This window comes from Alligator mississippiensis, chromosome 2, assembly GCF_030867095.1.
Source record: "Alligator mississippiensis isolate rAllMis1 chromosome 2, rAllMis1, whole genome shotgun sequence".
Taxonomy (NCBI): Eukaryota; Metazoa; Chordata; order Crocodylia; family Alligatoridae; genus Alligator; species Alligator mississippiensis.
In genome coordinates, this window is record NC_081825.1 from 285,091,549 (window position 1) to 285,118,530 (window position 26,982).

Sequence of the window (26,982 nt, forward strand, 5' to 3'; positions counted from 1 at the left end):
CTGTTTTTGTCAGGCCACCTCAGGGGTGTGGCTGCGTGTGTGCCGGGGTCCTCGGCCCTGCCACACCTTGCGATGGGGGCTGGGCAGAAGCCAGCTCCAGGGGTGGCTGTAGGGGTGCGGGGACACGGCTCTGACTCACTGTAGTTACAGCACGTCAGAGCAGACTTGGTTCAAGTTGTATGAATTAACGCACGCCAGCTGCCTTTGTGTCTCATGAATTCAGCATCCCCATACTTCAAAATGGAGGTGGGGGCACTTCAACTAAAGCTCACTGAACGAGCTTTACTTAAAGTGCCTCCACTGCTGTTTTGAAGTGCAGGATACTGAATACATGAGCTGCTGCAGGTGCTTTAATTAGAGTGCCCCCAGCCCCAGAGCATGTGTAAAGATGCTCTAAGAGTTATCACACATTTTTAAGCGCTAACTTTGGAGGGGGTTGGCTCTTTTTAGAGCTGGTGCCTCCTTTTTCTCATGTGATTGTTACTTTGTACATGTGGCCGGTCTACATTTATTGCGCAATTTGCCACTCAGTTGCATAGTACATACAGCATGTAGTAGGTGCCTCAAGCACTAACTTTATAGCTGTTTGGTGATTTTTAGAGCTGGCTAGTCATTTTATCACGTGATAATTACATTGCAGGTGTGGCCAGTCTAAATTTATTGCATAGTTCACCAATGAATTGCATAATATATGTAATATAGCAGGGGCCTATAAGTCAGTCTTGTACGACAGCTACCTTGTGTGCTAGTATAGGCCCTGCTACATGTTCATATGAAAGCTGGATAGAACCCAGCTGTCATGCATTTTCAAGTACAGATTTTATATCAGGTTGGCTCTTTTTAGAGCTGGCTAGTAATTTTTATCGTGTGACAGTTGCTTCGCTTTTGTGGCCAGGCTAAATCTATTGTGAGATTAGCCAGTTAATTGCGTAATATGTACCCTGTAGCAGGGGCCTCAAGCACTACCTTTATGTTGGCATTTTTATAGTCATTTTTATCATGTGACAGTTACTTTGCACTTGTGGCCAGTCTCACTTTGCATGTGTGGCCGGTCTAAACTTATTGTGCAATTAACCAGTTAATTGCATAACATGTAGCAGGGGCCTTTAAGTTGAAGTCTTGCACAGCAATTTTCTTGCATGCTAGTAAGGAAATGGCCTGGAAACACATACTGTTAAAGTGCCTGGTTTCTTGGTTCAAGGATGAATGTAAAATTGTTGTAGATGACAACACTATAGACTGGTGGTTTTCAGCCTGTAGTCTGCGGATTCCTGGGGGTCCACAGACTATGTCTAAGGGGCCCATAAAAGATGACTGTGATCAATTAAAAGTGTGTGAATACCCACACTTATAATTCAAAGGGGTCCCACTCCCTACCTCCATTCAACATTTTTTGGGGCCTGCAAATGAAAGAAGGTTGGACGGAAGGACAGGTACACAGACTGGCCTTTTATATCTGTGAGCTGGGTCTAGACATGCTGGGAAGGTGTGCTGAGATGGGTATGGTTGTAGGCAGATCTAAAATTTTGAAAAGCGGGGTGCAGAGGGGCAGGTGCGTCATCACATATAAAACAACATCTGTTTTTTTCCAGTTAAAAATAAACTAGAAGTGTTACTAATATGCTAGGGGACTAGGGCTGTGTTATTCAGTTTAAAATGGAAGCAAAAACAAATCAAACTTAATTGGAATGAGTTAGAAAGCATCTGCAGGGCTGTGAAATAGGCATTTCAGTACCAGGAGCAGCGAACATATAGCAGAACAAAGGATAGCTTGATTGGTGTAAGATCAAGACCAACCTTCTCAACCTTATTCGTTCTGGGACCCGTTTGCCAAGATCGATGTCTTATCCCAAGCCGCCCACAACCCCCAGGCCCTGCTGATGCCTGACCCAAAGTTCCCTGCCAGCTCCCCTCACCCCCAAGCCACAAACCCTTCTCCCCCCCCGCCCTCCCCCCCGGGCCATGCTGGTGTCCTTCACTCCCAATCCATAGTCCTTTACCTCCCAGCCCTGCTGCTGGGGCTCCCAGCTGCCCCCATCCTGTTTGGGCCAGAGCATGAGCAGTGAGTATGTGTATAGGCAGTGGCCCTGTGCTGCCCACCCAGGCATGCAGCTCCCCTCTGTGAAGAACCACCCCTGCCTTCTTTTCCTGCTAAAGGGCCAGGCACCCTTTCCTTGCCGCTCCCCCTGCCCTGCCACAGTCCTGCCTCTGGCCACTGTCCTCAGTACCTGTGTGACACGCATGCACATGTGCACACACACACCCCAGCCCTCTGGACAGTCCCCTGGACTTCCATCTCCCGCTTCTCATACACTTACCTGTGTCCAGCTGCTGGGGCTGCTCCCACGACCTAGCCTTGTGGCATGCTGGCCATGTGCGTCTGTGCGTGCAGGTGCATGTGCGCCTGCTGTTTCCATACATCCTAAGCAGCTCTAGCAGGCTGGAACACTGCCAGCCTGCAAGGGGAAACCTGCACTTTCGTGGGTTTTTCTGGGACTTCCTTGCAACCCTTTCAAATATTCTTGCAACCCACTTTTGGGGCGCGATCCACCGGTTGAGAAATGCTGATCAAGACCATTAAAAAGGAGAAGGTCATTAACACCTGTGGAATGAAAATTTTAGAGGGGAGCAGGTAAATGACAAGAAGCCATGAAGTCAAGCGACTCCCTCAGTGCTGCCTGACTAGTAATGCTGCTGTCATTATCAGGCAGTTGGTTTTAAACTTTGCATAGAGCAGGAATCAAATGGAGGTGCAAGTGCACCAGTGCATTCCTGGATCCACCCCTAGGTAACATTTTTGTGATGTTGAACAACACTGTGGTTTGTTATTTGTGTGTGTGGCATTGGTTTTGCAAATGTGTGTGTTTAATTTTTGTAGCAGACTGGTATTTCTAGGCCTTGGTTTTCTAGAACATTGTTTTAGGTGTGGAATGTTCTTTGGCTCTGGACGCAGAAGCGGCTGCTTAAAATTCCTCCACAGTAAACATTTTGTATTGTGAGACAATATCTTTAAGCTTGCTAGCCATGAATCCAAAATATCAAGAACAACTTTGGCCAATCTTGGAGTCCATTTAAACATGGGTAATAATGGAAAATGCAATCATCTTGAGTTTGTAATAGAAGGTGAAATTTTTGTTGTTGTTGTTGTTAATAGGCAACTCACTTGATGTTACAGTCTCATTCTGAAGTATTTTAATGGAATATAAACTGCAGATTAAAACAAACTAAGTGCCCAAATGGAAAATAACTCAGTGGAAGAAGGTTTGCAAGTTGCATTTTTTGTTACAGAACTTAGAGGAGTGGTTCTCGATTGAGGTACCATGAGATCTTCTTGGGGGTGCTGTGGAAGCAGAGGCAGAGAGGACAGTTTTACGTGCTCACCTCTTTCTGGGAGAAAAGTGAGGGATGAGGGTCTGGACCAGGTAGGGCTACAGCTTAAGCCAGCTCTGTCTGCTTTAGGGATATCAGAGAATCCTAATGGAGGAGGAGCATGTGCACATGTCACAGCCAGTCCTGGTCTGCCTCTGCAGCATGTATATGGGACAGCTCTAACTGGAGGCAGCATCACCCAATTGAGAAATACTGAGGTAAGTTGAGGAAGCACCAATAGTGGTTCTCAACCAGGGGTGCCAACATATTCAAAAAATTGATGGAGAGGTGCCCTTTGCTCTGAAACAGTTGAGAACCACTTGCTTAGCGGTTTCAACTGAGATCAGAATCCATTGTATAGGTGCTGGGCAAAATCATATGAGTTCATCCCTCCTGTAAAGACCTTAAATTTATTTTAAAAGGCAATTCAGGAAAAGATAAGAAAAAGGAAATACTCTTTGTAGTAGAAAGAAGAAGCAGATACGCAGTGAGATATAGCAAACTTATTTGATCACACACAAAGTTTGTGGGAGAGTCTGAAATTGAACCCTTATCCCCCAAGTCCAAGTCTGGTATCCCCACCATTTTCTTTCTCTTTTTTACAAGTTTTGAGTCATGTTCTCCATCCTGAGACTTGATAAAGAAAGCAGTGCTTTTTCACAGAGTCATATCTAGAAAAGCTAATTGTGGTTTTTGTGGATTGAAGAGGCTAGAGTCTCACTTCTTCATGGGAGGCTGTGGTGTATTATAAAACACTAGCATACTACCTAATCTGTACTGTAGGTTCTCTATGTAGTATGACCTGATTTGCTGTACATGAAAATAATTTTATTGAGCAGAGGTTGGCAACACAGCCCACGGGCTGGATCTGTGCCACAGCCACTGGATCTGGCCCACAGAGTTGGAGGGCTTTGCCAGTGCTAGTGCCAGCAGCGAGAAGCTACACCTGTGCCATAACCAAGAAGCAAGGAGAAGTGGTGATGGCCAGGATGGAACACTGGCCCAACTTGGGTCTGAGCTGGGTTGTTTTGGTTGCAGTTCCCAAACGTTGCCAGCCGCTGTTCTTGAGCATGAGTTGTTGACATTACCAAACATGCAGGTCCAATGCTAATGTCAGTCTAGGAAAATAGATTAAACCAATCATTTTGAATAATGAAGAGAAGAAAAATAGATACAAAAGTCCTCTCAGTAGAGGCACACAGACTTTGATATACATACTACTTAGTAGTTTAGTAGTCTATATAGGTTCAAAGTCTGATTCTCCTTAGCTGTTATGTTTGTGATGGTGCAAAGTGGATTTTGATTTTTTCTTGTAATTGTTTATACATCTTTGCATTCACTTTGCAGCTGCCAATAACTGCATACATGAGGTGTAAGTGAAGATTCAGGCTCATTGTATTTCATAGAACTCAACAAAAATAAATACTTTATTTATTTAGAATAAATGCATTTTTAGCTTTGATTTGTGGGTTTTCCCAGGTGCTGTTGGAAACACAAACAGTACTAGAGTCTGTGTTGTGTCTGAGAGCTAATGTGAATAATTTTTACTTTGGGATCTGCTTGAAAGCAAAACTGATCAAACTGTTTTTTGTTGTACAAATAGATTATTGCAAAGAGTAGTTTTCAATTTTGAAAAGTGCTTTAGTCCTCTTAGGTGCAGGTTGGAAAGCATGTAAAGGATTAAGAATGACATCCCTATCTGGTCAGCATCCTTTTTACATTAAAAGAAAACAGCCCCTTCCCTCCCAACATGTCCTCCCAAACAATAGAGGTTCCCCTAATTTAAGTTCTGGCTTTGTTATTTGCCTGTCAATTCACTTATGACCCAGATCCTGCAAGTTGTTCCAAGCAAGTACACCCTTGAATCTAGACAGGCAGCCAGCATCACAGGGTTTCTTCAGGTGGAACAGTTTATGCAGTGAGAGCCTGTGTCAGAAATGGGATAAAAATATCCAACAACTTTGCCAGAGTGTTAAAAGGCGATCAGTGCAAACATTTCAGTGTAATTATCATCTCTGCTTTACCCAAGAATTGCAGGTGCATGTTATCAATTAATAACATAAGTTAGAGTAGGGCAAGAGTGATGAAGCTGTAATGGTTCAGAAATTAGGCAAGGATTTCTTAGGGTGAGATCTTTTTATTGGACTACTTATGTAGTTGGGATAAAGTTGGACAAGTTTTTGAATGCAAGACATTTTTCCTTAAGTCTTGCATTTGAAAGCTTGTCCAACTTCATACCAGCTATTTAATTGGTCCAATAAAATATATCACCCTAAGAAATCCTTGCCTCTGGCATAATATAAATTATGACTTCTGTGCTTCTGTTTGCTTCTGTATGACTACTTTACTTCTGTTTATGCAGTATCCAAATTTGCTAATACTCACTTATAGACCAATCCTTACTTCAAAGGTAGAGTCAGTGAAGTTAATGGAAGTGCTTATGGAAGTACAAAATTGAGGATCCAACCCTGTAGATTGTGACAAATGATGTTAATGTTTGAGTGTATGTGAAAATCTTTTGACAATGATATAAAGCAAAATGCTATTTTCATATAGTATCACGTGTGATTTCACAAGTGATACTATATGAAAATAGCATATAGGCCCTATGAGGACTAATAAAAGTCAGGGTGAAATCACGACCCCTATTAAAATGTATGGTAAAATTCCCATTAACTTCAGCAGATCTGAATCTGCAGTTCTGCTCTAAGAACCCTTTGATCCAGGTAATTTAGCCAAAGACACATATCAGGGTGAAATACAGGTGATGTTGGATGGGGAGAGGAGCCATAAATCTTCATGTTATATAAATGGTTTTCATAACTAATATTTGAATTACTGTATTTTAGTAGTTGGCCTCAAACTGTCAGGATGGAAATGAGAATTAATGATGGAAGCTAAGCCAAGAGAGTGAATTTTGAGGAGTGCAAAATCATTTGGCACACAAGAGGAACAAAGTTGTTCCTGCCCTCAAGCTGGTGCAGGGTGAGAAACAATTGAAATAGTGAATGGCAGGGAAGACACAGAGTGCTGAAAACATGGGGAGAGTAGAGACCAGAAGTTGAGGGTTACAAACTGATGAGAGCTGAAATGTGGGCAGAAGCAGATAGCCTTGAGGTTGAGGACAAACACAAAACCAGCAGAGCCCTTCAGGTTGGAGAGCTGTATGCTTAGAACTTAAACAAGAGTCTTGAAAAGCAGAATTTGGGGTAAACTGATGACAGACAGTCCCAGTAGTGAAGATGACAAGGCCTGAAGGCAAATACCAGAGCATTAGAACTTGGTAAAAAAAGAGAGAATGGACTTTGGAGATCTAAAGCAATGGATTATGCATTTAAATTGTTTGACTGAGTCCGTCATACTTTATAGACCAGGGGTGTCAAACATACAGTCCGTGGGGCCCTATGACCCAACCCTTGGGTCTCAGACTGACTGTGCAGAGCCAGTCTGGTACACTGCCTGGATGCGGTGCTGCATGCAGCACAGGAGGGCAGTCTGGAGCATGCATTGCGTGTGGTGCTCACACCAGACTTGCCTGAGCACTGGTTCTGGAGCTGGTCTGGATAAGGTGGCACCGAAGCCAGCATGCAGGGCCAGTTGAACTAGGCACTGCATGAAGCATGCAACTTGTGCCAACCCCCTGTGCAGTGCACATGGGCTTTTTATTTTTATGGAGATTTTTTTGTGTTCCAAGCCAAATCAGCCAAACCACTTACAAATCCATTATTCATTCAAGAACCATACGTGGCCATACTACCGGCAAACATCCTCTACCCTGCGGCTTCAAATGTTTCCAAATCATTTGGCAGTGTTGCGGCTGTGCGAAGCTTCGGTAGCTGATTTGATTCGGAGGAGTTTGGCCTGATTTGGGGACCGAATCTCTGAATCTGAATCAAATCGGGAAACCAAGTAAAAGCTCTGAATTGATTTGAAACATCTGAATCGATTCAGAAAAGCTTCAGAAAAGATTCGGCCATTTTGGAGATTCAACCATAAACTAAACAGGCAGCTGACAGTTGCCTCCAGCTGGTAAATCTGTTGGGGTTGGGGGAGGGTGGAGGGAGGGGCTGGGGCTGGGAGGGCATGTTGGGGAGGGGGGCAGGAGGCAGGCATGGCAGTGCTGGAAGTGGGGACTTTGCCCTGCTGCCACTTACCCAGCCAGTGCGGGGGGCACAGGATGTGGGTGCGGCTTGCTTCTGGCAGAAGGGGGCAAGTGACAGCAGGGCATAGCCCCTACTCCCAGCACTGCCGTGCCCGCATCTTGTTCCTTCCATTACGGCTGGCAAGCAGCAGCAGGGCAGAACCTCTGCTCCCAGCGCTGATGTGGGCATGGCAGTGCTGGGAGGCGGGGCTATGCCTTGCTGCCGCCCGGAGTGAGCCGCACCTGCATTGCACCCCTCCTGCGCCAGCTGTGCAAGCTGCAGCAGGGCATAGTCCCCGCAGCTCCCCCTGCCGGAAGAGGCAGGCACAGCCAGAGGAAACGCAGGAGAAGCCCCCATGGCTGTCTTGCCTGGCCCCAGCCTCCTGGCACTTTGAAGAAAAAAAAAAGAAAAGCCCCACACTGACCAGCTGCAGTAGTGGCATTTGGGGCCTCTGGGTGCTTGTGGCAGAGCCCCCCCATGCAGCATGGGGCAGTGGGGATTGCCCCTTCCCCCCCTGCTTGGCACCTGTGTGGCAGCTGTCCCATGGCGTGGGTGCAGTGTGGCTCGGCAGGGTGCCATGCTCTGTCTGGGAGCTGGGGCCACTGGGACTGAGCAGTACCGGGCTCCAGCTGACATGTGGAGCTGTGCCAGCTTCCAGACAGCGCAGGGTGCCTTGCCGAGCTGCGTTGCACCCGTGCCATGGGGCAGCTGCCGCATGGGTGCCAAGGGGCGGGGGTGATCCCTACTGCCCCACACTGCGTGGTGGGGCTCTGCCACAAGCACCCAGAGGCCCCAATTGCTCCTGCAGCTGGTCAATGCGGGGCTTTTTTTTCCTTTTATTTTTTTAAGTGCTGGGACTAGGCTGGGGCCAGGCGGGGGATGGGGCTGGACAGGGCAGCCATGTGGGCTTGTCCTGCGGCTCCCCCCACCCGGGGAGAGGCATGCATAGCCCAATGAGCCGTGTGAGAACCTGCAGTCACTCGGCTGTGCCTGCCTCTCCACGGCCAATCCAAATAACTGAATCTTCCCAAATCATCGCTGAGTCTTCCAAAGCTGATTCAGCTGAATTGATTCAGGATAGTGATCTGAATCTCCAAATCAAATTGTTGTCCTCCGAATCGACCGAATCTGAATCCAAATTGAATACTTCCCTATTTGCACAGGCCTAGCAGTCATCCTACGTGCAACCCCAAGCCTGGAAGCTTGGGGTTTAGAGGCTCCTTGGTTTCACTTGCCCTCAGCCATGTGGCTCCAGGAGCAAGCTAGGGAGGAATCTCTCAGTTCCATAACATAGGCATAAAGCCAAGATCTTCCTACTGGAAATGAAAGTGGGAAAATAATTATACATTACCTCTGCCTGGGTACTACCCCATGCCAGAAAAGTGGCCATCCCCTGTCCCTGGGAAAACTGCTTCAGTGGTCCCGGCATTTCTCCTGCCCAGTTGTCCTTGCAGCACATGCCCGCCCGGCTCTAGGGATCACTCTGCTTGTAACATGGGGCTGGCATGGGACATGCTGTCTCTGGCAGATGCCGTCTCTGGCATACATGGATGCCCTTGGGGCCTTATCTGCATTGGCCAGTGCGCAGATCTGTGCTCTGGCCCTGTATGGTGTGGAGTACCCACAGTGCCTTGTCCAGCCTGCATGCCGTGTGCAACATGCCTTGGAGCGGGGCTGGCACATGCTTCATGGAGCGTGTGGGGCCGAACTGGACATGCACACTGCAGGCACCACAGTATGCGGTATGGTCTGGTGCATGGGGGCCAGATGAGTTTGACACCCCTGATAAAGTCCTTTCACTCAAAATCAATAGTGGTTTTTACATGATGTCACTTTGACGCAGAGAGGGGTAGTTAGCTGTGTTAGCCTGAAGTCAGGCAGTAAACAGGATAGAGCTGATATTTTATAAACTAACTGAATCAAACTGCATAAGCTTTTGCAAGCAACAGCTTACTTTGTCAGATGCTATGAAAGGACATGCAGAGGGCAGGCTATTAAATAGAGCAGAGGCGGGCAATTATATCTGGTGGAGAGCCACTTACTGAGTTTTGGCAAGTCTTCAAGGGCCTCAGGCAAGGCAGTCAGGGGCAGGTGTATATTAATTTTCTCATATTTTTAGGGGCCTAACAGGCCGGATAGAATGGCTTGGCGGGCTGCATTTTGCCCACCCCTGAAATAGAGTGATTTGAATGCACGAGACAGGAGGAGGGTGTGGAGGAATGAGAGAGGACAGTGCTAAGAGAGGCAAAAGGGACTGAAGAGAAAAACAAAGCCATAAACTCAGAAGGACATGGGGATTGTAAAAGTTAATTCAGATAATGAGATAAGAATCCATAGTCCCTATTTAGATTATATTTATACTAATCCAGTCTGGGTGATTTCTTGTTCCACAATTTCAGGTTGGTTCAAATTCAAGTTGGTTTTTAAAGTTGTTTTCTTTAAGAACAGCTGTTCTGAGGGCAGTTTTGGAACATGTTTTATATGCATTATTACAGGTGCCTAAACTCTTGTACAGTGTTGCATATTTTCTAGGTAAGCTCTGCTAAACAGTAAACTAGTTGCAGAACAACTGAGGTAGACCCCTCCCAGTTGGCAGTGTGTAGGTCAAATTTTGGGTCCAGTCTTCCAACTCTGGCTAATGCTGTTCCATCTAATTTAGGGCACTGTCATACTCAGTTGCCAAGGGGATCTTGTAAGTCATTCTCTTGAATCCCCCAGGGGCTGTCTGTTAATAGCAAGTGTTGCAGGGACAAAAGCTGATGCACTCAAATGTTGGAAGCTAAATGATGCAACAGTTTGAAAACAGAGACCTGAGCTATTCACAGCAATGGAGATATTAAAACTGGGAAGGATACATAAACTGTAAACTGTTCATGGTGTTTCCAAACAAACAATATTTCCTTTCTTCAAAGAGTATATATAAACAATCAAGTACATAGCATACAGTCATGATAACAAAATTGCTTCATAGAATAGTTGAAGTTTTAGAACGGGGCGGGCAATTATTTTGGGTGGAGAGCCGCTTACTGAGTTTTGGCAAGCCATCGAGGGCCACGTGACAGGCAGCCTGGGGCAGACAAACATTAATTTTCTAAAATTTTTAGTGGTGCCACGGGCCAGATAGATAGGCCGCATCTGGCCCGCGGGGGACATTTTGCCTACCCTTGTTTTAGAAGTATTCCTAACTTTTTAAAATCCAGTTTCTATTGTTGTTTTTAGCTCTCTAATTTGAACTACTTACTGCACTTTGAGTTTTACAGTTGTAATTTTGGGTTTGCTTTTAACTTTCTAGAAATTCAAGTCCCTGGTTCTGAAAACTGCAGTTATTTTTAATGGCATGAAGTCTGTTTTATTAATCAAACTAGTCCCTGATCTAATGAAGTTAAAAAACGGCAAGCTGCTCAGTTCCTGTCTTTTAACATCCTGTAGGTGGAGAATAGCTGCTGCCTCAACAGAGTCATGTCAAGGTTGTGATCCCATAATGAAAGAGTCCTCAGTCTGTAATTGCATTGTTTCATATATTTGTATGCCCCTTGTTGAGGGGGAATGCCTTTCCCTCTGTGTTCTGGAACCGTTATTACAATGAGATCCTATTACATTTTTATCCTCAAGAAAAGCAGACTGGCTTTTCTTTACTATATTGCTGAGAAGATACCACCATCTCTCATAAGCTTCTTGTACACCGAATGCCTCTTGCCTCAGTATGACATTAACCAGTTAACTGTAACAGGAAATTTTTAGCAGAAGACAGGACAGGGTGACACTTTATAAACTAACTCATTCAGAGGCATAAGCTTTCGTAGGCCACAGTCTACTGTATCATTAGATACTAGTAGGCTGTAGTCTCCAAAAGCTCACCTCTCTGAATGAGTTAGTCTCACCCTGGTGTCACCCTGCCCTGCCTTCTGCCTAATGTCAGACTACCACAGCTACCTGCCTCACTCTTCTTATGTATGCCTTATTTAGGACTTTCCCATTTTTCCCCAAAGGTATATCTACATGTGCCTGTCAAACTGAGTTTCTTCTCTTCTGTGTTGCCCCACTCTGTCCACATAATTATTGTAAAAAACAAATATTAATCTTTAATTGCAAACTATTAGATACACATTTAAACTGTGATCTTTCCTACCTTATTTCAATTTTGAGGAAGATTTAATAATTTGGGCATAAATGGTACCATGGTAGAGTAAAAAGGTCCATTTTACAAGTTGCTGAGTGTCCTGTTATGTTGTAACTGGAAACTCAGAGCTCTCAGCACTGTCTTTATTGAACCCAATGTTAACAGATAGGGGGTTTTCCAATTATGATTTTTTTTTTGTGCCATACAATGAGAATCATGTTTGTTGAAATTGATCCATTTTTTTTTCCAATTCCCAAATAGGAATGTATTCTATACAGCCAGTTTATGCTTTTCTGTCTGTTGAGAATGAAATGTTGTGTTTGAGCCTGGATACAGTCTGGGCCCTGCACACCTAAGGGACAGCCTTCTCCCTTATGCTCCATCGCAGTCCCTAAGGTCAGCCAGGAGCAACCTCCTGCAAGTACCATCAGTATGCCAAGTCTGCTTGGCAAAAACTGGTGGGAGATTGTTCTTGGCTGTTGGCCCTCGCCTCCAGAGGTCCCTCTTGCTTGAAGCTCACCAGAGCCTGAGTATGGACATCTTTTGGAAATGTTGTAGTAACTTTCTATTTAGTTAGCATTTACCAGACATAACTAGGGTGAGCTGTTGTTTTATTTTGATGTTCTAGTTCCCTTTTAAGTTGTTTTGGTCCTCCTGTCACTATCCTGTTTTTAAGTTATTCTGTTTTCTTATTGTGAGCTGCCTTTGCTGGGATGGGTGGCATATACATTGAATAAATAAATAGATTCAAGGTACCTAGTTTGATACTGATATGACTGGCTGAGTTTGAAGTGAAATGTTTTGGTCTGTTGAACAACTGGTGCCAATGTGAGAATTTCTCTTTTACTTGGCTGTTGCTCGTATACTACAAACGTTACTTTCCTTATACAGTACCTACCTTTTGACTAACTTTTGGTAACTCTTTTGAAAAGAGGAAATGTTAATAAGTTGCTTCATGTTTTTCAGATTACTTTCAACTGTGAACCAGATGTGTATATTCCAGGTCATAGGCTGCTGATACCAACTTTTGCCATGGCTTCTGTGGCTTCACCAGTTACATTTAAGGAGTTTTGCCCCGTGTATTATCTCCTCAATGCCATTCCTACAAAAGTCCAAAAAGGATTTCGCTCCATTGTGGTGTACCTCACAGCACTTGATACCAATGGGGACTACATTGCTGTAGGCAGTAGCATTGGGATGCTTTATCTCTACTGCAGACGCTTAAACCAGATGAAAAAATATAATTTTGAGGTAAATACTACCTTTTGTGCCTTGTTTTATTATAGAAGATTTATCACAGCTTTTTCAGCTGCTCTTTGAAAATAGAATGTTCAGATCTTTCCTCAGGAAAAGTTTTTCACTAATTTGCCAACTTTTCTGCCTCCCTTCTCAACAGGGGAAGTCTGAATCTATTACTGTTGTAAAGTTATTGAGCTGTTTTGATGATCTTGTTGCTATTGGTACAGCCTCAGGCCGAGTAGCCATTTTCCAGCTTGTTTCTTCATTGCCTGGAAGAAACAAACAGGTAAATGTTAAATTTGGGTAAATTTCTGTGTTGTTAAATGTTGTGGTCCTAAAACATGGTTACAGAGTGATTTTTGCAGTTTTTAGTGAGGGCTATGAAATGTGTGCGTAATGAAATATCTTGCAAGTATGTTAATATGCATGTATTTAAATTTATGAAAGAATTTCTTTTTACTAAAGAATGTAGTTGAACAAACAGGATATGCTTGATCAAAAATGCTTTCATATATTACTTTGGTGTATGACAAAAACCAAATAGCATTGTTGATTCAGCATGAAAAGTGACCTTAGCTTTGTCATATAAGGATGGAAGTTTAAACTGAATCACTGAATAAGCCCAGTGTCTCTGTGTATATCTGTCTCCTTCCCTTTCCCTATTCTTTCTTGTGTTCCATTGCATCAATTTATAGCTTCGGAGATTTGATGTGGCTGGTATCCACAAAAGTAGTATCACAGCCTTGGCTTGGAGTCCTAATGGAATGAAATTATTCTCTGGAGATGACAGAGGAAAAATTGTCTATTCTTCACTGGATCTAGATCAGGTAAATCTAAATTTTGGTGTGATAGTTTCTGTTTTTGATTTTCTGAAAGAAAGTCAATACACATGAAGGTGTAATGAGCTGCTAATATTTACTTCCTTGTATCCTATGGTGTTATATAGGGATTCTTCGTTACAACCGAGTGGTCGCCTGCTTCTATTATTCTCCTTTTACATCAACTTTTTTCCTGCCCTGCACCTACAATCATGCCCACCATCTTTGTCTGAAAGGACTTGCTAGAATTTCCTTTAGACTCTAACCAGTGCCCCTTTTTATTTTGCTGGAAAGCCTGCTATTGCTATAGTGATCAAGTTCATCCTTTTCTGGCAGCTATGCAAAGCTCAGTAGCTTAGGGTGTAGAATTAAAATTAGTTTGGGATCCTTTACTGCAGAATGCTGCTGCCAAATCTAATCTTTTTAAGGGATTGTAAAGAACATGCAGGTTAAGTAGGCTGGCCTTGGCCAGTTAAATTGAGATAGCAGGTGTTTAACTTACAGCTATCCAGGAGAAAAAAGTTTGTGATTTTTGTTATTCTTGATGTAACCTTGACTCTTCTCTGGAGGATTTTAATGCCACTAATTGAAACAGTATCTCATGCTTCTGTGGTCCTGTCCAGTGGAGTATGTGTGCAGAAGCTTGTGTTTCAGAGTTCCCTTAGAACTCAAACCAATTATGGTAGCTAGAATTGCAACATGGGATGAAATATATATTGTGATGCTATCTATATGCATAATCCACACAGACCACGGATAAGTCAGTTAATTGGAAATCTTGTGTGGATTTCAGAAGAAAATTATTCAAATAGCTCAGACTTCCTTTATCCCCATATTAAAACTTGAAAGAACCAGTGCACTTAGTAACTACCAGATATTTTAATTCAGAAAGGGGTTCACTTTTGTCTTTATTCTCTTTTAAAAGGGTGTTTGCAACTCCAGTCTGGTATTGGAAGAGCTATCTTCAATTGTGCAGTTGGATTACAGTCAGAAAGTGCTGTTGGTATCTACCCTACAGAGAACTTTGCTTTTTTACACTGAAGAAAAATCTGTCAAGCAAGTTGGAACACAGTCCAGAAAAAAGTAACTCTCATAAAATCTTAATGCAAGCACATCTGTTAATATGTAGCTCTTCAGAATAGATTGAAGAGACAGAATGGTCTGAGCAAGAAAATTAACAGCATAATTTTCTGTTTAGCGCTAGTCAGTCACTGCAGGCACTTACACTAATATCTACCCATAAAAGGTCATAAGAACAGTCTTAAGTATTTTTATTCATTCCATTATTCTTTATAAAATAAGATTACTGCTGTGTTGGATGGTATTGATTGCAAATGTGTGAGCTACCAGGCTTTGGACACCTAACTGTATAGCGATATTTAAACTGAAATGTGCGTTTGTTTTTACTTCCTTTCACAACTTGGAAGTTGCTGTGGCTCAGAACAAATATATAATGTTCAAAGAGGATTCAGTTCTGTGCATGACATTTAAGATTTCTGTCTAAAATAGCCAAAGGGTAAACTCACTTTCTAGGGACAACTTTTAATAATAAAAGGGCACAGAGGTAGATCTGTACCTTCTTGAGAGAGAAAAATGAATGAGATTGTATGGCCTTGTTCATGCTGGTATGTTAACATGTGCAATAGAGCAAAATTATGATTTGATCTCTGTGTGGAAGCTTGCTTAAGTTTTCAACTTTGGTTTTATAATTAGGAAAGACTCCAGTTTATGGTTCATGCTTTTAGTTCCCTGGTATGTCTTTTGTAAGATTTATTGAATGTGGAAGGAGAAAAGTAAGCAGCCTTAGAACTGCTTAATGCTGTCAATGATTAGATATGTTTATGCAGTGTGGAGGACATTCCTTGAATGTTGAAGGGATGTTTAGTGTATATGTGCATTAGGCAAACAAATAGGAACACTAAAACAACTTTTATAATCATATTAGTTCTGTAAAGGGGGATTATCCTAGTGGTTGCAGTACTGTTTCAGTACAGTTCAGAGTTTGAAGCCACTCCCTTGTTCCTAATGGGCAGATGCCAGGAGTCAGCCAGCATCACTTGTAGTGATTTGCAGGTCAGTTGAAAGGTCAGTGTGACCTAGCTCAAGGGGAAGCAGAGTACAGGTTATTTTGCTGTAGGAAAGATCACTATAATCTCTTTTACTGCATGGATGAGAAGGGCGTCCTTGCTGCTGAGAGAGAAAATGGGAGGATTTGTTTTTTCTTCCTACTTCACACTTTCCCTAATGTTGAAGGAATTGCGTACAGTATTTCTGAGCCTTCATCCTTGATTTAGTCCATGGATATCAAAGATAAAGCCCGCAGGCCAGATCCAGCCAGCAGAGCCCTATCATCCAGCATTTCGTGCTGCCCATGGGTCTTTGAGTTGGCCCACAGGCAGCATGTGGGGTGCACCAGATAGTGGCACCTGCTCCAGGACTGTGCTGCACATAGCACCCTCTCCACCATGCATCCTGGAGCAGTGGAGGGGCCACCATGTGTAGCGTAGCCCTAGAGCAGCTACGTGCTGTTCTGTGCTCCAAGGGCAGAGTGGGCGAGTGGCAGCTGTGCACAGCACAACCCTGGAGTGGCTGAAGCAGGACTGCACTGCATGTGACACCTGTTGTGGCTGCTCCAGGACATGCACCGAATCCGGCATGCAGGGCTGATCTGTAGGTCCAGTCTGGCCCGTGAACAAGCCGTGTCACTCATCTGGCCTGTGGGGCTGGATGGGTTTGACCCCCTTCCTCACCCACCACCACTGCCTTATTTTAGTCGAATTAAGAGCTGTCCAGTTTCAGAATGGCTGAGGCCTCAGGTCCCCCCAGCCACATGCCATGCTGGCCTTGCACTCCTAGGCTGCATGCAGTTCTGCATGGCTCCCTGCCTCATGCCACATGGACCCCCATTCCCACCCTTACCTCCTTCCACACCACACAGACCCTGACCCAGAACATGGGGCCTCATGTGGCCTGGGGGTGGCAAGTTGGACAGCCCTGGTCTAACCAAACTCTTGTGTTAGAGACAACAAAGTCGGAGAATTTTGGTGAAAGCAAAGGAGAGTGGTGTTCTGGTCTGTGTGTTTAAACTCTAGTTAAATATCTTTTTTTCCTTTTTTCAGGTTTTTACTTATGTGTGTATTTTGAAAAGCTGTTTGTTTATCTTCTAGCACTGGTAAGTTTGGAGCATGTTTTATCCCTGGACTGTGTAAGCAAAGTGACCTGACAATGTTTGCTGCTAGACCTGGCCTCCGCCTCTGGAAGTCTGATGTGCATGGAACTGTGCAGGCCACATTTATTTTAAAAGAGTTATTTGCTGGAGGAATAAAACCTTTTGAACTGTATCCTCGGCTGGAGTCACCTGACAGAGCAAGTTACAGTTTCCCGGAGAAACACCTTGGGCTTGTTTCATGCTTTTTCCAGGAAGGTTGGGTGCTGAGTTGGAATGAATATAGTATCTATTTACTAGACACCGTGAACCAGGTGAGTACAACTAATGGATACATGTTTGATTGCTTACCAGTTTTCAGTCATATCAATGTTAATCCTTGGGCATGTAGGTCTTTTAATGTGTCTTGACCTAAAAGATTATTAAGAAACAATTTAAAACCTAGCATTTGCTTTTCTTTTCCTTAGATTTCTTGTCGCATTAGGGTTGTCATAGACAAGATAGATGAGTGATGATAATTATATTAGGCCAGGGGTCAGCAACTTGTGTCCCACAAGCTGAATCCAACCAGCAAAGAGCTTGGACCTTGCCTGTGAAGGTCTCATTTGGTTGAGGTGGAGAGGGATGGGGTACGATTTAAAAAAAGGGACTTAGAGCCTCTTGCTCCATGCCCTCACTGTTGAATTTGATGTCCCTAGTGACAGTCTCTTTGGTTTTTGGGAGTGCCAGGTAAAGGGTGGGGAGTGGTGGAGGGTGATGCAGGACATGGGGAAGGATTGGAGTAGCAGGAGAATAGGGGATCAACAACCCATAGTGGTGGCCAGGTCACAAGCACCTGGCCTGCAAATTTAGACATTTGCTAATGTCTGTGTTAGACTGTAAACTTTAGACATCTAGTATACTATTATATGGAAACTAACTGCCTAACAGCAACTATTGTATGGAAACTAGCTGCCTAAAGTGCATTCTACATCCATAACAAATATACACAGGTTTAGAATTTATACTTGTATCTGAGCAGACTCTATAGCTGTACACACAAAGCTAAAGAAAGTTGTCATTATATAAAATATAACTGGAACTATTTCTTCTCTCTTTCCATTCTTCTGATCACATCTTACAATAAAGAAAAACTAAACAACCCAAAACCCAGTTTCTCCTTACTCTGTGAAAATGTCTATCAGCAATCTCTCCAGTTGAAAAGATGGCCAAAAGGGGACAGTACAGTGTCATTAGTGTCGGGTCACATTCTTTATGGTTTTGTTAGAGATTTTTAAATGTGTGTTAGAACTCTTCTCCTTCACTAGATTGCCTTTTTAGATTTAAGGGATCAATTCTGGCTGCTCTGAGCAGAAAAAATGAATGATGCCTCATCAGACTGAGTTCACATAATATGCACAATAGTGCAAAGTTATGATTAGATCTCTTTTGGTGGAATACCTTATTTTTCTTTTGTGTTTAGGATCATCATTAAAGTTCTGAGAACTTAAGTTTGTTGGTGCTCAGTGCTGCTAAAAATAGTCTTTTATTTAGGCTATTACATGTGTACATTCTCCACTTGTTTCTGGAAATCATGACAATATCATTTTTCTCACACACGCTCTAATCTGTTATACAGTGTAAATCCCCTGTAACAGTTTATTTAGCGTGGCTTTCAATGATTAAACCTCGTGGCTGAGTTCATCTTCCATCTCTTCTTTTCTTCTGTCTTCTGCTTTTCTATATCCACTAGCAGATCATTCCTTTTGGTCCGGAGTTCGTTTACATTTTTTTTCTGATTGTATAGCTATACTTAAATTGAATTACACTTTTTAATCAAAAGTAAGCATCCTAAAGACTATCTGATATTTACAGCTTAATAGTTTAAAACCTTTTAATTAACACTCTTTATATTTCCTTTATAGGCTTTGATTGGTGGTTTGGAAGGCTATGGTGATATTGTGTCCGTGTCCTGTACCAGCAATGAGATTTTTCTTCTTAAGGGAGATAGAGACATAATAAGAATATCAAGTAGACCTGAAGGACTAGCATCAATAGGTTTGTACTGTTATTAAAATTTATTGTATCTTACAGAAAGTAATGCATAGCAATGTTCTTGTACTGTTTCTTTAATTATAATCCTGTGAAAAGGGGAAACACATAATTGTACAATTGTAATTTTACAATTATGCCATCTATAGAATTTATTAAAGGAGGAGAGTGTTTTCAGTTGTTTTTGTTTAAATCCTAAATGATCTACCAAGCCAAGTCTCTGCTTGTTGCAGGTGAAATAGTCTGGATTTTAAGTTTCAGCCATAGCTCTCCACTGAGAGTGGATCAGCATTGATTCAGACCTGGGATCTGTTCTAGCTTAGCCACCAAGCAACTCTATTCCATATCAGGTATTCCATATCAGGATGCTGCAGCACATTGCATTTTAGTTACCTCTCTTCTGAAATGTTCCAAGCACTGTTTATGACTTGTGTTGCCAGTGGCCCAAAATGGTCTGAGCACAGAATCTGCCCAGTTCGTGCAGTGGATATCCGGTTTTCAGAAGAAGTGGAATTGTTGGTTCATGCCCATTAGATATTTTAATGGCCTAAAAATAATCTAAGGGGATTCACATATATTATGTTGTTGTTACTTGCTTTGATTTCAAAACTGAGTTCAATATCTGTTTGGTATTTTACTAATCTTCAGTAGAAAGGTTTGGCACTGTTTTGCTAATGGCAGCCTTGGCTAATTTCTTCTTGTAATGTGTTAGATAATGAGGTTTATGTGCTTTGGACCAGCACAAGTTGGCATTAGTATGGGAAGGGATCATATAGATTCATAGATGTTAGGGTTGGAAGGGACCTCAATAGATCATCGAGTCCGACCCCCTGCATAGGCAGGAAAGAGTGCAGGGTTTAGATGACCCCAGCTAGACCCCCAGGGTAGGGAAGAGCACCACCTCCCTTGGGAGCCCATTCCAGACCTTGGCCACTCTAACTGTGAAGAAGTTCTTCCTAATGTCCAGTCTAAATCTGCTCTCTGCTAGCTTGTGGCCATTATTTCTTGTAACCCCCGGGGGCGCCTTGGTGAATAAAACCTCACCAATTCCCTTCTGTGCCCCCGTGATGAACTTATAAGCAGCCACAAACAAGGTCGCCTCTCAACCTTCTCTTGCGGAGGCTAAAAAGGTCCAGGTTCTCTAGTCTCTCCTCATAGGGCTTGGTCTGCAAGCCCTTAACCATATGAGTGGCCCTTCTCTGGACCCTCTCCAGGTTATCCACATCCCTCTTGAAGTACGGTGCCCAGAATTGCATGCAGTATTCCAACTGCGGTCTGACCAGCGCCCGATAGAGGGGAAGTATCACCTCCTTGGATCTGTTCATCATGCATCTGCTGATGCACGAAAAAGTGCCATTAGCTTTTCTGCTGGCTTTGTCACACTGCCGACTCATGTTCATCTTGGAGTCCACTAGGACTCCAAGATCCCTTTCCACTTCTGTGCCACCAAGCAGGTCATTTCCTAGGCAGTAGGTTTGCTGGACATTTTTCATCCGTAGGTGCAGCACTTTGCACTTCTCCTTGTTGAATTGCATTCTGTTGTTTTCTTCCCATTTGTCCAACCTGTCCAGGTCTGCTTGTAGCTGTTCCCTGCCCTCCGGTGTGTCCACTTCTCCCCACAGTTTTGTGTCATCCACAAACTTGGACAGAGTACACTTCACTCCCTTGTCCAAGTCGCTGATGAAGACATTGAAGAGTATTGGTCCAAGGACCAAGCCCTGTGGGACCCCACTGCCCACACCCTTACAGGTCGAAACCGACCCATCCACCACGACTCTCTGGGTGCGACCCTCTAGCCAATTCACCACCCACCGGACCGTGTAGTCATCCAAGTCACAGCCTCTTAACTTGTTCACCAGTATGGGTTGGGATACCGTATCGAAGGCCTTCCTGAAGTCTAAGTATACGACATCCACCCCTACTCCTGCGTCCAGGTGTTTTGTAACCTGGTCATAAAAAGAGACTAGATTAGTCAGGCATGATCTGCCTGCTACGAACCCGTGCTGGTTTCCCCTCAGCATAATTTGTCCTGCTGGGCTCTCACAAATGTGAGCCTTGATAATTTTTTCAAAGACTTTGCCAAGGATGGAGGTGAGACTGACTGGCCTATAGTTGCCTGGGTCCTCCTTCCTCCCCTTCTTGAAAATGGAGACCACATTGGCCCTTTTCCAGTCCTCCGGGACTTGGCCCGTGCGCCACGAGCGTTCAAATATTCCTGCCAGTGGCTGTGCAATGATGTCGGCCAGTGCCTTCAGTACCCTCGGATGGAGCTCATCCGCGCCTGCCGACTTAAAGGCATCCAGTTCCTCCAAGTGACTCTGCACCATCTCAGGGTCTATGCATGGTAGTCTGGCGCCTTGCTGCTGCTTCTCTACAACCCCAGTGGGAGACTTGTCTTGCCCCTCACTTAGGAACACTGAGGCAAAGAACTCGTTGAGGAGTTCAGCCTTGTCCCCCCGGTCTGTCACCAATTGCTTCTGCCCGTTTAGTAGGGGTCCTATTCCTCCCTGGGCCTTCCTTTTACTCCCTACATATCTAAAAAACAATTTCTTGTTATCCTTTACTTGGGATGCCATCCTCAGCTCCATGGTAGCTTTGGCCCATCTAACTGCCTCCCTACAAGCGCGAACAGAGGAGGTATACTCCTCTTTGGTAATCTCTCCCTGTTTCCACTTTTTATGTGCCCCCCTTTTGGCCCATAGGCTGCCCTGGATTTCTCTGGTCAGCCAAGGAAGCCTCCTGGCCCCTTTCCCTCTTTTTCCTCGCATCGGGATCGTCTCCCTCTGTGCCCGAAGTATCATTTCCTTAAGGCACAGCCACCCTTCCTGGGTTTCCGTCTCTTCAAAACTCGCCTGAGTTCATTGAAATCAGTTTTCCTAAGGTCTAGCGCTTTTACCCTACTAGTTACCTTACCCACTCGACGGCTTACGAAGAAAGATGAAAAGATGAAAAGGATGAAAAGAATCTTCAACCCAATGTCTTCTGTTGATATGAGCTTGAATAGGATGGCCCTTGGTTGCTGATATGAGTAGTAAAGAGAAGTGGAACAAAATCATGGATAAAAGTAAAATGGAACAGAAGAAAGACAATTGATACATTTGATGCTCAGACCTGTTCTAACCAGCAATAACAAATAGAGATTTGAATGCAATGTTGTTATCAGAATAGCATAGCCTAGGAAACAGTCATCTGTAGGGCAGGGTGTGGCAACCTTTGGCCTGTGGGCAGGACACAGACCACAAATGTCCTGTGTTATGTGGGGGTGGGTCATTGACACACAGCTGCACTGTGCTGCAAAGCCTGCTGCTCCTCCCTGTCTGCAGCTACCTTTGCTGCAGAGGGGTTGGGGATCATGGTAAACACAGGCATCTGGCTACAGAGCGGGTAGAGAGGAGGAAGGGGAGGCAGCCTGTGCTAGAGATCCATTAAGCTGTCATTTAAGCATTATTTAAGCTGTTTCAATACTTTATGTTTACACTTCTCTGCCCGACAACAGCACAATTTTAGTAAATCTATAACAAAACCTCTACGAATTCTAGAGACTGTTTTTAAATCCATGATGTCCATGGAATAATAATTTTGTCGTATAAGCAGTGTTTTACTTGCAGGTGCTTTGTGACTCCTAACGTCTTCAGTGCAGTTCTTTGAATTTGCCAGAGTGGTTTAAATGATAAATTAAAAATGAGGGGCCTGATTCCTCAAAACACACTGAGCATTTCATGTCGTTGGGCCTTCAACTCACGGGCTATATTACTTTTGATACGTAGGCACAAACTTAGAGTTGCACTAATGTGAGTTCATGCAGGCATCAGAGCATGAATTGCACTACTGTACAAATAGCAGTGTTTCAATACAAATCTAGTTACATTACATTTTGCAGATGTATTATGCTGTAATGTTGTAGGTTTCAGCAATGTGAGGAACAAATTCCCACCTTTCTTTGAATGCTTTCCAAGAGCTCTTTATTAATAACTTTACACGTTTCAGTATTCCCTTTTTTTCCCTTTCTGGTTCAGATTCAAGTTCAAAACTGCTGAGTCCATTACCAGATTTGAGTCCCAAATTGCTGACCCCATTGTCAGTACTGACACCTGTATCATCTGACCCTTCAGTGGAGACAGAAAAAAACATAATGGTTTCTTCTTCCCAAATTACTGGGGATAAAAATGACTCTGATTCTATAGCAAAAAATTATTTGGAAATCACAATGGAGAAGAGCATTGAGAAAGTGAATGACTTCAGCAGTGAAACAAGAAAAAGAGGCTGTTCAGTAGCCAGTGAATCAAGAAGCAGGAGCAGTTCAATAAATTCTGTGGACAGTGGCTCTAGTCTCATGATGTGTGCAGACCACACATCAAGTGAAGCTCATAGAGAGAGCCAGCCTTCTTCACAACGGTTCAGTATAATTAGCTCTGAAGATTTTGACCAAGAACTGATTGTAAAGCCCATCAAAGTAAAAAAGAAAAAAAAGAAGAAACAAGGTAAATCTGTGACATTCTTTTTCTAATGCTGCTGTTACTAATCATTAACTTTGTTTTTATATGATTTATAACATATGAAGTGGAAAAACAGTGCTAGCCATTAAAAGGATTAATGCTAATTACTCAGTCCGCTTCACTTCTGTTCAAGTTGAAGATTGTTTAAATATCTTTATTAATTTTAAATATTTTATATATAACTTGTTTTATTTTATTAGCAGCTGTAAAAAACACTTTTTTGGCTGCTGTAATGTATTGTAAAGTATTTCTTTATGTACCTAAGAACAAATCCATATCCATATTGTTAATTCTCACTTAATGTATTAAGGGTATCAGGATTCTTAACTGCTTGGATACTAAACTTGATCTGAGCCTTCAAGGGACTGATACTATACTTGATCTGAGCCTTCAAGAGGCCGATATTAAAATCCCAAGTCAGAGAATATTGTGTAAATAACTGGCCACTTACCAGCCTCTTATGTCAGTGGTTCCCAGCTTTTTTAGACTTGAAGCATTCCTCATTAAACTCGAGGGACCCCTTGAAAAATGCCATATTTTTGTTTTTACTTGTATTTTGACTGCGGAAAAATGAACGAGCAATTTTTTATTGCAAAGAACTCAGGAAGACAACAGTGGGTCAGAATGTTTTTGACACTATAGATTCCTCAAGGTATAGCTTGTGAATCACGGCACTAAGGTTAAGAATCAGTGTCCTTTGTCCTTGTTTACATCAGTGAATGTATTGCCCCCTAGAGAAGTGACAGCCTAGTGAGTCTAGTTTCTATTATTCTTTTGTGTTATTAATATTAACACCTCTTTGTTTTTTTTAACAAAAATAATTCCGATTTTTTTGTCCGCACTGAAATGAATAAGTTTGATAAAGAAACATTCCCTTTCTTTTTCTTTCTTTCTTTCTTTCTTTCTTTCATTTTGTGAGATCAGAAAATGGGACCAAGAAAAATCACAGCTCTCTTGAAGGTACGCCAAGTTATGAGCGTCAGTTTTCTGGTGACAGTCCACATTCTTTAAATGCAGACTCATTTTCCATGACTTCTAGCCTAATGAGCAGTAGTATAGATCATTTGAGCACAGGTTCTCCAGATCAGGAAAGTGTATTCAGCGTAGAGTCGCATAGTGTCTTACAGGAGGATAATGGCTCGGAAACGTTCAGTGTGCTTCAGTCTCCTGTGTCTGTGACTTCCACAATGCACGAAGGAAATGGAGATAAAACTGACTTGCTCAAACTTCCCCAGAGTGACACCTCTGGAATGGGTACACCGACTGTTACAGATACTTTGCTATCCAGTTCTCCCCTACTACTCTCGGAAGATTTGGCAGAGAGTGTTGATAGAGAGTGCAATCAGAGTCTGTTTTATGTGAAAACTGAATGCGTTTCTGAACAGTTAACCCAAGAGGAGCAGCAAGATTTTACAGTACTGTGTAAAGCAGAAGAAACTTTAGGGGAAATAAATCTGGAGGATACTGAAAATATTTTTGCAGAAACAAACCTCGCAGGCCAAATGTCTTTAGTGTTTAATACTACATGTGATGCTGAAAAATCACTGACACAAAAAGGAAGTGATAAAAACAGCAGGGAGAAGCAGCGGCAACTTACTCTAATGAACACTGCCTCAGAGAACCTTACGGCTCCCTGGTCTGATCTCTCTAAGAATGATCTATATCCACAAGACACTGCTGTTTCTAGATTTTCCTTGAGAGGTGTGGTCAAAGGTAAAACTAGTACTGAAGCTGCTGAATGGGTAACCACCATCCATGATAGCAAGACTGAGAAATCAGCATCAAGTGATGAAGAGGATATTTATGGGCACGGGTTACCTTATTCGTCTTCAGAAACAAGTGTGACAGAAATGGGTGCTAATCTTACATCCCAGGATATGACCCAAACAAGCTTGGATGAAATGGTACTGTTAAAATCTGATCAGGTATGTGTTTTCATTTAGATAATATATGAGATGTGTATTTCAGAAAAAGCAATTACTGCAGATACTTACAAAAGGGATATCTTGATTGTTGATTTAGGCCACACACAGACACACTTTTTTCACAGGAAAATCATCATTGTCCTGATAGAAAACAAGATGTGCAGAAATTCAAGCTTTTTCTCCTGGAAAAAATATAGTTGCTCCACAAACAACCAGGGTTAAATCAGTATTCCCAGGAGCAAAAGTCTGCACGCTTCCCCCTGGCTTAACTCCTTCTGGGGACTAGGAGTTGTGGGGCCATAAGAAAAGCTCCCTTCCAGAGACCTGGCAGCTTCTCCCCTTATCCTGTAGACCCCGGGGGGGGGGAGCAGCTCCAGATGGTCCCTGCCTACTTCTGACACTTGAGTTCCCACTAGAGGCTCTGCCATGCTGTTCCCCTTGCTCAGATCCCAGGCATTGGAGCTAAGTGCAGGGAGCACTGCCCCAGTTTGCTTCCCCTTGCTCTTCTGCCACTCAGCTGAAGAAATGCCACTGTGGCCAGGAGTTGAGCTTGCAAGCGTGTCTCATCTGTGCCTGCTTCCTTGCCTCTCTCTGCTGCTCTGCTGAGTGGCAGGGGCAATGCTTTAAAACCTGGTGGGGTTGGAAACTAGGTTTGTGGAGGCCTACCCCAAGCCCAACTTCCAGCCCCACTGGCTTACCCTTGTTGCCCCCATTGCTCAGCTGGGTGGTGGGGGGCAGTGATTTAAAAGCTGGAGGGTGTGGGAGCCAGGCTGTGGAGCCTGGCCTGGGAAGCTACACTTATGGAGGTTTTCCCCAAGCCTGGCCTGAGAGCCAGGCTTGGGGAAAGTCTCCATAAGCCCAGCTCCCAGCCCTCTGGCTTCCTTTTGCTGCAGCAGCAAGACTCAGGAGACTTGTCACTGCAGCAAAATACCCCTGCCTCACCCTGCATTACTACTCTAGGTTGGCCCATGAATCTTGCCTGTGAAGCTCTAAAATCATGGGGCTAGAGGAACATCTATACAGTCCAGCTCCAAGGCTGTTTTTCTACCAGAAGAAATTTACAACTGGTAGAAATGAACATCTGTATGCAGCCTCGATAAGCCAGTACAAATGAGAGAATCTGAGTGCTTTCAGTGCACAATGCAGTTAACTCAATGAATCAAACTTCAGAACAATCTAGTTCAGGGGTGGGCAAAATGCGATCCAGGGGCCGGATGCATCCCCCCAGGTCATTCTATCAGGCCCGCAGGGCCCCTAAACATTTTAGAAAATTAATATTTATCTGCCCCTGGCTGCCTGTCATGCAGCCCTCGATGGCTTGGCAAAACTTAGTAAGCGGCCCTCTGCCCAAAATAATTGCCCGCCCCTGATCTAGTTAAAGACTCAGGCTTCTAGTCTGGGAAGGAACATCTGTTCAGATTGTGTTATGTTTTCAGTTATCAGTTTAAAACACTGTCAAGAACCTATCACTAAAGCAGTAAAATACAAAAAGCCTGTTCTAAGGTAGCCCCATCATTTGAATCTTTCGAGCATGTTCACTGTCTTTCAAGATGCTGTTGGTTTCATTGGGAATTAAAGATGCTGAGAATCTCTCAGGATTCAGCTAGCAGATAATTCCTATTTAATATTTGGCTATTTAGATTGTGAACTTGTCAAGGCAGAGATCACTGTCTTTG

General features: G+C 43.5%; 1 protein-coding gene across 2 annotated transcripts in view; it reads left to right on the forward strand.

The window, feature by feature from the left end:
* The window catches only part of TECPR2 (tectonin beta-propeller repeat containing 2), a 72,238-nt gene that overhangs the window by 813 nt on the left and 44,443 nt on the right, over positions 1 to 26,982 (forward strand). For both annotated transcript variants that reach the window (XM_059723244.1, XM_059723245.1), the window contains exons 2-9: positions 12,598 to 12,882; positions 13,028 to 13,156; positions 13,566 to 13,697; positions 14,614 to 14,771; positions 16,856 to 17,168; positions 18,759 to 18,891; positions 22,902 to 23,366; positions 24,306 to 25,306. In XM_059723244.1, the coding sequence (XP_059579227.1) occupies positions 12,664 to 12,882; positions 13,028 to 13,156; positions 13,566 to 13,697; positions 14,614 to 14,771; positions 16,856 to 17,168; positions 18,759 to 18,891; positions 22,902 to 23,366; positions 24,306 to 25,306 (2,550 nt within the window). In that variant the 5' untranslated portion in view covers positions 12,598 to 12,663. The remainder of the gene's footprint in view (positions 1 to 12,597; positions 12,883 to 13,027; positions 13,157 to 13,565; positions 13,698 to 14,613; positions 14,772 to 16,855; positions 17,169 to 18,758; positions 18,892 to 22,901; positions 23,367 to 24,305; positions 25,307 to 26,982) is intronic.